The sequence below is a fragment of the Manacus vitellinus genome, unplaced genomic scaffold, assembly GCF_001715985.3.
Source record: "Manacus vitellinus isolate BGI_N305 unplaced genomic scaffold, ASM171598v3 scaffold_35_pilon, whole genome shotgun sequence".
NCBI classification, from domain to species: domain Eukaryota; kingdom Metazoa; phylum Chordata; class Aves; order Passeriformes; family Pipridae; genus Manacus; species Manacus vitellinus.
In genome coordinates this window covers 4939038-4947645 of record NW_021940498.1, presented here as the reverse complement: position 1 = coordinate 4947645, position 8608 = coordinate 4939038, and the positions used below count along the sequence as shown (strand labels likewise).

Here is an 8608-nt window from a genome sequence, read left to right as displayed (position 1 = left end):
GTTGACTACTGAGGAGGAGTTGTGTGGGGGTGAGGGGACAGGGTCTGACTAGATTTTGGCTGGATTTTGTACTTCCTCCTGGCACTGAGGAAGGTGCAGAACTATGATGATGTTGAGCATTGCAGGCAGATGTTTGAACAGTGTGCTGATCTCCTGTCCCTGCTTCCCTGGTTGAACAGTGTACTCATCTCCTGTCCCTGCTCCCCTGGTTGAACAGTGTGCTGATCTCCTGCCCCTGCTCCCCTGGTTGAACAGTGTGCTGATCTCCTGTCCCTGTTTCCCTCATTCAACAGGGTGCTGATCTCCCAAATCCTGCCCTGCTTCCCTGGTTGAACAGTGTGCTGATCTCCCGTCTCCTGCCCTGTTTCCCAAGCAGGATGCACCGAGTGATGAAGGAGGAATCCAGTTTCAGGACAAGCAGCCTGGAAAACATGCCCCGAGACCCAGGCAAGGACAAGGTGCACATGAAGCTGTGCAGTGGGTCCTGCCACGCCGAGCAAATCCTGCAGACCCTCAACTCCTACCGGCACAGCGGCACCTTCACCGACGTGGTGCTGCTGATCGACGGGCAGGAGTTCCCCTGCCACCGTGCCACCCTGTCAGCCAACAGCACCTACTTCAGGGCCATGTTTGGTGGTGAACTCAAGGAAGGCCACCAGGACATCATCAACATCCAGAAGATCTCTGCCTCCACCATGTCTCTCCTCCTGGATTACATGTACGGGGGGAACATCATCATCCAGGAGGACAACGTTGAGGGCATCTTGGAGCTGTCTGACCTGCTGCAGATCTCCAAGCTCAGGGATGCCTGTGTCACCTTCCTGGAGGGCCAGCTGCACCCGTGCAACTGCCTGGGCATCATGAAGTTCGCCGACTCCTTCTCCATCGCGTCCCTGACCGAGAAGAGCAGGAGGTTCCTGCTGGAGTGTTTTGTGGAGGTGTCGTGCCACGAGGAGTTCCTGGAGATGGGGGTGAAGGAGCTGGTGGGGTACCTGTCTGACGAGCAGCTGGTGGTGCCCAGGGAGGAGGTGGTGTTCGAGGCGGTGATGCGCTGGGTGCGGCACGACGTGCCCGCCAGGAAGGGGGCCCTGAGGGAGCTCCTGGAGCACGTGCGCCTGCCCCTGCTCAGCCCCACCTACTTCCTGGAGAAGGTGGAGATGGATGGGCTCATCCAGGACTCCAAGGAGTGCATTCCCCTCCTGCACGAGGCCCGCAAGTGCTACATCCTGGGGAACGAGGTCAGCTCCCTGCGCTCCAGGCCCCGGAGGTAAAACAGCCCCAGCTTCCATGGCCAGCATGGACCCAAAGCTGATGGATCTCACAGTTCGATGATTCCTGTAGTTCGTGGTCCTTGGGTTGTTTTTTTTCTTTTTTCCTTTTGCCCCCCACCTATTACCTTGCTTTTGGCCTCCTTGCTCCTGAAATGAAGCATTGGAGTCGTTTGCCTGCTTTAAAGGATTCCTGTGGAATTTAATGCATGTGATGCTTTTTGTTTGCACTGTGCTCTAATCACAGCGGTGTCCAATGATCCCATCCAGGGAGGTGTCCAGACTAAGGGCAGGAAGGGGTGTTTTAAGCTCTTTATTTCCATCTGCTTCCCTCGAAGGGTAGAGCGCTGGGTTGAGACCTGTTTTCCATTCCCAGCTCTGCCACTGGTCTCCTTTCACCTCTTTGGATCTCTCCTTCACCTTCTCCAGACTGTTAACAGGAAGGCTTGGAGCAGTCTCAGTCCTGCTGGCCATCAGCACGGTGCTTAACTCAAAGGCATTGCTGCAGGGTCAGGAATTAGTATCCAGAGGGGAAAAGCAGGTACTGCCCTGGTACCCACCTAGGCATGTTCAAATTATGATGTTTTTTTCTTTCCATTGATTTACTGATGAACAACCAGAAGGTAAAGAGATGCTGGCCCAGGCAGCTTTGGTCTGTAGGGAATTGTCTCAGCCTGCACAAAGCATGGAGGAGCTGAGGATTGGACCAAGCCTTTCAAATCCTCTTTCATCCTCCTCCTTCCTGTCCCCTCCCTTCTCACAGAGAGGTTCTTTTCTCACCACCTCCTACTTGGCAGGACTTGCCTTCCCCTGCCGTCTGTCTCATCTGCTCGCTGCTATTAGGGCTGGAAAGGGAGAGAGATTTCCTGGAAGCACTTCTCTCTCCAGGCAGAAAGCTCGCCCCAGGCAGGCTGCCAGGAGTGGCTTTGCACACTCCTGAGGATTATTGGGTCTGACTGTGCTGGAAGGGGGAGGGGGAGTGGCAGGAGCCAGTGTCACTGTGGGCTTGTAGAGGTCATTCCCACTTCCCTTCCCTGTGCACTCTGGAGCTTTTCCCACCAGAGCTGGGGCGTGCCTCTGATCTGATGGTGCAGGGGTGAAATGATTTGCCCAGCAGATCAGTAGCTGAAGCAGCAGAGGGCTTTGCCTTCCCTAGGATGTCCCAAATAGGATGGGAGGGATGCTGGAAAGGAGTGGCCTGGCCCAGGACTCACCCCTGCCCTTCCTGGTGCAGGTTCATGGAGCTGGCAGAGGTCATCGTGGTCATTGGGGGCTGTGACAAGAAGGGCCTCCTGAAGCTGCCCTTCACAGACCTGTACCACCCCAAGAGCAGGCAGTGGACAGCCCTCTCCAGCGTGCCCGGGTACACCAAGTCAGAGTTCGCTGCCTGCACACTGAAGAACGACGTGTACATCTCAGGTGAGAGGGCCTGGGCCAGGTGGTCCCTTCCTGGGGACAAAGAACAGCACAAACTCTGCTTGGACAGGCACTCCTTAGGTCTGTTCACCAGGAATCCTTCACGTGTGTCCCAGCTTCAGAGCAAAATCACTTCTTGGTGAAGGTTGTCCTTGGGTGGTTTGGATTTTTCTGTCCCAAGGAATAGTTTCACCTTTGAGGGGGGAGGATGGCAGTGTTAAAAACCCCTTCCCTTCTGATGGGCATCTGTCAAGAGTGTCCAGCTGTGGAATGAGCTGGTTTTGGTGGGTGCTGTCAGAAGGGGTTTCCTAAAACATCCGAGTCCCTGCCTGTCCCTCAGTTGAAATACAGTGACTGTCAGATGAGTTCTGTGAGAGGGATGGAACAGTGTAACAGGGCCTTGAACTCCAGGCAGAACCTGCCTTGAGAAGCTGGGTTTACATGGCCATAACCCCACAACCATGTTCTGGCCATGGCTGCTCCATTGCATGGGGGAGCCGTGCAGTGCTGTGGTGCAGGGAGGTGATGGAGCTGTCCTTGGGATCGCACCAGCCCTCCGTCCCTCTGTTTTCCAGGAGGACACATCAGCAGCAGCGATGTCTGGGTGCTGAGCTCCCAGCTGAACGTCTGGATCAAGGTGGCCTGTCTGCAGAAGGGCCGGTGGAGGCACAAGATGGCAACGCTCCAGGGCAAGGTGAGCAACGGCCTGGATTTGGGAAGGAGCCACGTGAAGCACTGTCCCCACTTCTCCTGCTGCCCTGGACAGTGAGGAACTGTCAGTGTTTGTATTCAGGGTCATCATGAGGGTGGGGAGGCCCTGGCACAGGTTGCCCAGAGAAGATGTGGCTGCCCCATCTCTGGAAGTGTCCAAGGCCAGGTTGGAGCAATCTGGGATAGGGGAAGTGTCCCTGCCCGTGGAGGGGGGGACTGGATGATCTTTAATATCCATTCGAACCCAAGCCATTGTGGCATTCTGTGACTCATTTAGAGATGGTTTGGATGGGAGTATAACTGGGCCATAGCCAAGATGTCACTGTTTCAGAAACAGCCCCAAATGAAGTTGTGTCAGTAAGATCCACTGTGGGACAGTGCCACACCTCTGCAGGCAGCTGTGTTAAGTCTTTGGGTGAAAGCTGTGCAGTGTGGGCTGTTTCATGGCATGGTTTGTGTGAGGAGGGACCTTCAGAGGTGTTACTGTGGCTCTGTGTCACTCTGGCCAAGTCCTCCCCTCCCCTCACACACCCCGTGACAGGGTAGCCTCCAGGAGTTCCTGATCCCCTTGCTGTGCTCCTTTTGTGGCAGATCTATGCCGTGGGGGGCTTCGATGGCTTTTACCGCCTCTCCAGCGTGGAGTGCTACGACACCTTCTCCAACAGCTGGTCCAGCCTGGCCCCGCTGCCCCAGGCCGTGAGCTCGGCCGCCGTGGTCTCCTGCCTCAACAGGCTCTACGTGCTGGGAGGGGCTGTGGACGACACCTCCAACACAGACAAGGTATTGCTGGGCCATCAGGGATGGGCAGAGACCTGAAAAACAAGGTTTGGCAGGGAACCTGGAGGGAAACGGGGTTGTCCCTGAGCTACAAGGGTGCCTTTTTTTGTTGTTGTTGTTGTTGAAGACGGATGGAAGCTCTGTTACAATAAGATGAGAAGTCATGCAGTGAAATAGAAGCCAGTGAGACTTGGGCACCAGAGAGGGAAGGTGGCAGGAGGTAACAGTATATTAGATGTGCTTTCTGTAGAGCCTGGTCAGCCCTGGGGTGTCACTGGAACAAACCTTCCACACCATGGGCGTTCCCCTCAGCAGCAACACACTCCTCGTGCCTGGCTGTGCATCTGCAAGGCAGACACGATGCTTCTGATCTCCTGAGCTGCAGGAAGAGCTGTCAGTACTTCTGAACTCCATCTCCAAATGCTGTCTGGGTTAAGCACAGACACCCTGGGGCTTGTAGTTTGTCTGGGACACTGGAGCGCAAGAGGGAATGCCAGAACCCCTCGTGGCTTTGCTCACCCCTCCGGGGGTTGGAGCTCCCACCCGTGTTTCTGTCCCCATGCACTTTTATTTCTAGTGAAGAGCAGCTTCCCCCAAGCAGGGGGATGTGGGGAATCCATGTTCCTACAGCTGTGTCTCCCCTCCCAGGTCCAGTGTTACGATCCAGAGGATGACAAGTGGACACTCTTGTCTCCCACCCCGTTTTACCAGAGGTGCATCAGTGCTGTCTGCTTGGACAACATCATTTATGTTGTGGGTGGGCTCCTCAGCAAGATCTTCAGCTACGATCCCAGGAAAGACAGCTGGAGAGAAGTGGCTGCCCTCCCTGGGCCTCTGGTAAGGAAGAGCTTTAGGAAAGAAGTTCTGGGTCTTCTCTCTCTCTCTAGAATTGTGGCCATCTGTGCTTTGCTGGGGTTGAAGGCAAGGCAAACGCATTGTGGGTTTGGCTCTGAGCATGTGGACGTGACCCGTGCAGAGCAAATCAAGCACATGTCCTACTGTCAGTGTCCACACTGCTTGCAGGAGCTCTCCCACAGCAAACCCAAGTTTTTCCTGGGAAGCTGAGTCTACACCACCTATTAATGCCAGAGGAGTGGATCTCTAGGGAGAAAGTATTGGTGTTGGGGACCGTTCTCCACGTTATCTGTCTCAGTGGGAGGGTTACACTGCTCTGCTCTGCTCTGTGGTGGTGGTTGTGTATCCTGCTTTATTGCCATCACAGTCCTGCACTCACAGCCGTGCTGCAGTGTGAGCTGTGGCACAGGGAGAAGGAATGGTGGGACACAGCTTGTGATCTGAATTAAAACGCCAGGAAAGCACCTTTACAAGTGGCTTACCCAGGGAGGCACGGCCTGGCTCCCTGTGCCCTCGGTGTTCCTGAGGGACTGCCAGAGACAGCAACAGCCCCATCACCGGCTGGAGGCATTTCCAGTGCCTAAACTCTGACAGAAACAGTGAGAGTGCAGCCCCTCCAGAGCCAGACATCTGTCACCCTTCCTGCCGGGCAGGGCAGCGACTCAACGCCCTGCTCAGCTGTCTGGAGCTGGAGGCCTGATTCTCTGCTTTCCTCATGCTTTCCAGGAGAGCTGTGGCCTGACAGTGTGTGGAGGGAAGATCTACATCCTGGGTGGCCGGGACGAGACCGGGGAGGGCACGGACAAGGCGTTCACGTTCGACCCGGCGACGGGGCTGGTGGAGCCGCAGCCGCCGCTGCAGCGCTGCACCAGCTACCACGGCTGTGTGACCATCCTGCAGCGCAGGGACAGGTGACCACTGGCTCCCCTGCGCCCAGAGCCTCCCCTGGAGCCGCCCAGCACGTGGCAACAGCAGCCCCCTGCAGAGGAGGTGCTCCCCCGGCCCCCGAGCAGCCTCGGGTTTGTTTTTCCCGGCCCCGCGATGGTGCCGAAGGATTTGATGCTGATCCAGGTGAGAGGATGGAAGGATCCTGGGCTTTGCTGTGATCCAAGCTGCATCACAGGCCTTGCCACTGCAGCCCCTGGGACTGCTGAATTTGACCTTTGCTTAGGTTTTCCTGGCTGTGGACGAAAGTCTTCTGCTGCGTTTGCAACAGAGGTTTGCTGTCCTGAAAGGACGTGTGTTTGCTGCTCTCTGATGCCCAGAACTGTTGCTGTAACAGTTACAGCTCCAGGATCCAATCCTTTGGCTAAAAGCTGTCAGATATTTGTGCATTTATTAGAGAATCCTGTGCCAAACTCCAATGGGGACCTAGATGCTCCTTAACATCCATGAACAGAGAGCTGAGATTGGGACTTCAAAGTTGATAATCCCAAGAAAATCACTAAATCCCAAATAGTTCCAGCTCTGACTCTGTACAGGCCGTGTGAGGGTCTGTGCCCCCAAAGCACAGAGAGTGCTGTCTCTTTTCATCCATGTTTTGTGGTTGGACTGCTGTGTCTCTCTCACTGAGTGGACAAGTGAATCCTGCAGCCAAGAGTTCCTTCAGAGAGGAGAAGGAGGGGGAATATTAAGGTGTAGGAATTAAGCATGAAGACCTGAAGCATGGTAGCCACAGAACTGTCTCATTTTGGCTCTGGAGTATGTAGCAAATCTTAAAATAAACTCCGTATTTACCAGCCTGGGGTCCCTGGGAGCCTGAGAGTGCAGCTCATTTGGAGGATGTTTGATGGCACAGCCTGCATTGCTCCAAGCTGCCCTCAGGTCTAGAAATGTTCCTGAGCATGTTTGATTTGGTAGGATAACTGTAGTTTTTGGTGTTGGTGTCTTTAGTCCGTGCCTGGAACTGGTAATTTCTGGTGGCTCCATGTAAATGCTCACGTTGTTCAATTAGGGGCTGAATTGCTGCCAAATGTAGAGTGAGGGCTCTTAAAAACTCCCCTGCCTTGGACACCGTGGGGTGCACCCCTCCACAGCAGGCTGCTGGCTGGCTGCTGTGCTCTCTGCACCTTCCTTTCCTCACCCCAGTTCTTCCTGAAGCAGAGGAAATTACTGTGGCCACTGGGCCAGCTATTCCCCTTTGATTGTCCAAAATCTGCTGGTTCTGCCTGCTGCCCCCCGTGCTCACCACTAAACCAAGTCCTCAAGGGCCACATCCACCTGTTTTCTGAATGCTCCCAGGGATGGTGACTCCACCACTTCCCTGGGCAGCCCCTTATAATGCCTCAAAACCCTTCCCATGACATTTTTTTTCCCCCTGATATCTAATCTAACCCTCCCCTGGCACAACTTGAGGCTATTTCCTCGAGGATTTCCTCAAAGGAGATTCCACGCTGGTATAGGTTATTCCCACGAGGAGAGGAAAGGAAATTCTTGCTGGTAAAAGGCAATTTTATTTGCAATCAAATTGCATCCACGTTTGGGTCTTTAATGGGAACGGAGATTCCAAGAGGATGAGCCTGCCCAGAGCAGGCACTGAGCAAAGTCTGATCTGCTGAGGAGGTTGAGCACTGTGGGGAATCCCTTGTGAAAGGGATGGTCCTCCTGCCAAAGGTAAGCCTGAGGAATGTGGAATGGGGCTGGGAACACAGGTGATCTTGCCTGGCTGCTGGTGGTTCTTTGTGCTCCTGCTCTTGAGCACAGGAATATATTTGGACATAGCAACAGCCTTGAAAGGAAAAACGAGGAGTTTTCCAGTTGCATTTCCAACTTCTCTCTCCACAGTCTTCCCTGATTTTCCTAATACCTCCTCCTGGGAGTGTCTTGCTGTACTTCCCACCTTACTCCTGTAGGAGTGAGCACACTCCAAAGGGTGGAAGATGTCCTTGTCAGCTTTCCCACGTGCTTTTGCCATGTGTGGTGTGTTGGAGTGGGTGGGACACGGTGCTGGAAGTTGTGGCACAGGCACTGAAACATTTGCCTCTCTCTTGGTCCTGCTATTTATTGTACCCCTGAATTATGTTTTGTGGGGGCTGTGGGTGTGCAGGGGAGGGGTAGGGAAGGGATTCAACTTGCTTTGATTTAGAAATAAATATTCACCTTGACTCCCAGCTGCTGTTTGCTTCGGGGAATTCATTTGTGCCTATGGCATTCCAGAAATGTATTGTTGATGGAGCATCACAGGAGCTTTGGGAACACCGTCCTTGAGGTGTCCCAGCCTTTGCCTGGGGTACCTAAATCCTCACTGTGAGCAAGCAGAAAGTTCAAGGCACTGCTGTTTGTCCACAGGGAATGATGTCTTTAACTATTCCATGGAATCACGGCCGAGTCAGCGTAGGGGAGGTGTTTGGATAATTCAAACTCTGCTGAGGACGGGGAAAATTCGACTTGTGTTTTGGCATGATGGAAAGAGAAACCGAAAAACTGTTTGCCTTGGCTGTTTCTTGCTCTGCCTTGCTGTGGCAGAAGGACAGAGAGCACGGAACTGCCCAGCACCACAACGTGCTTCACATCCCAGGAGGAGTTTCCTCAGCCCACGTGTGAAGCATCTCCTGGCTGTGTTCCCAGGAGTGCCCAGACTT

General features: G+C 54.2%; 1 protein-coding gene across 1 annotated transcript; it reads left to right on the top strand.

Annotated features, from left to right (window-relative positions):
* The first annotated feature begins 377 nt into the window (after positions 1–377).
* KLHL35 (kelch like family member 35) lies at positions 378–5942 on the top strand. Its single transcript, XM_018077066.2, has 6 exons — positions 378–1267; positions 2503–2687; positions 3260–3378; positions 3987–4175; positions 4821–5009; positions 5754–5942. The coding sequence occupies exons 1-6, from the start codon at positions 378–380 to the stop codon at positions 5940–5942; spliced, it is 1761 nt and encodes a 586-aa protein (XP_017932555.1).
* The last annotated feature ends 2666 nt before the right edge of the window (positions 5943–8608 follow it).

Coding starts and splice junctions, on each gene's coding strand:
- KLHL35 (XM_018077066.2), top strand. CDS start 378: ATGCACCGAGTGATGAAGGAGGAATCCAGTTTCAGGACAAGCAGCCTG. Junction 2,688..3,259: donor GAACGACGTGTACATCTCAG/GTGAGAGGGCCT, acceptor TCTGTTTTCCAG/GAGGACACATCAGCAGCAGC. Junction 3,379..3,986: donor TGGCAACGCTCCAGGGCAAG/GTGAGCAACGGC, acceptor CTTTTGTGGCAG/ATCTATGCCGTGGGGGGCTT.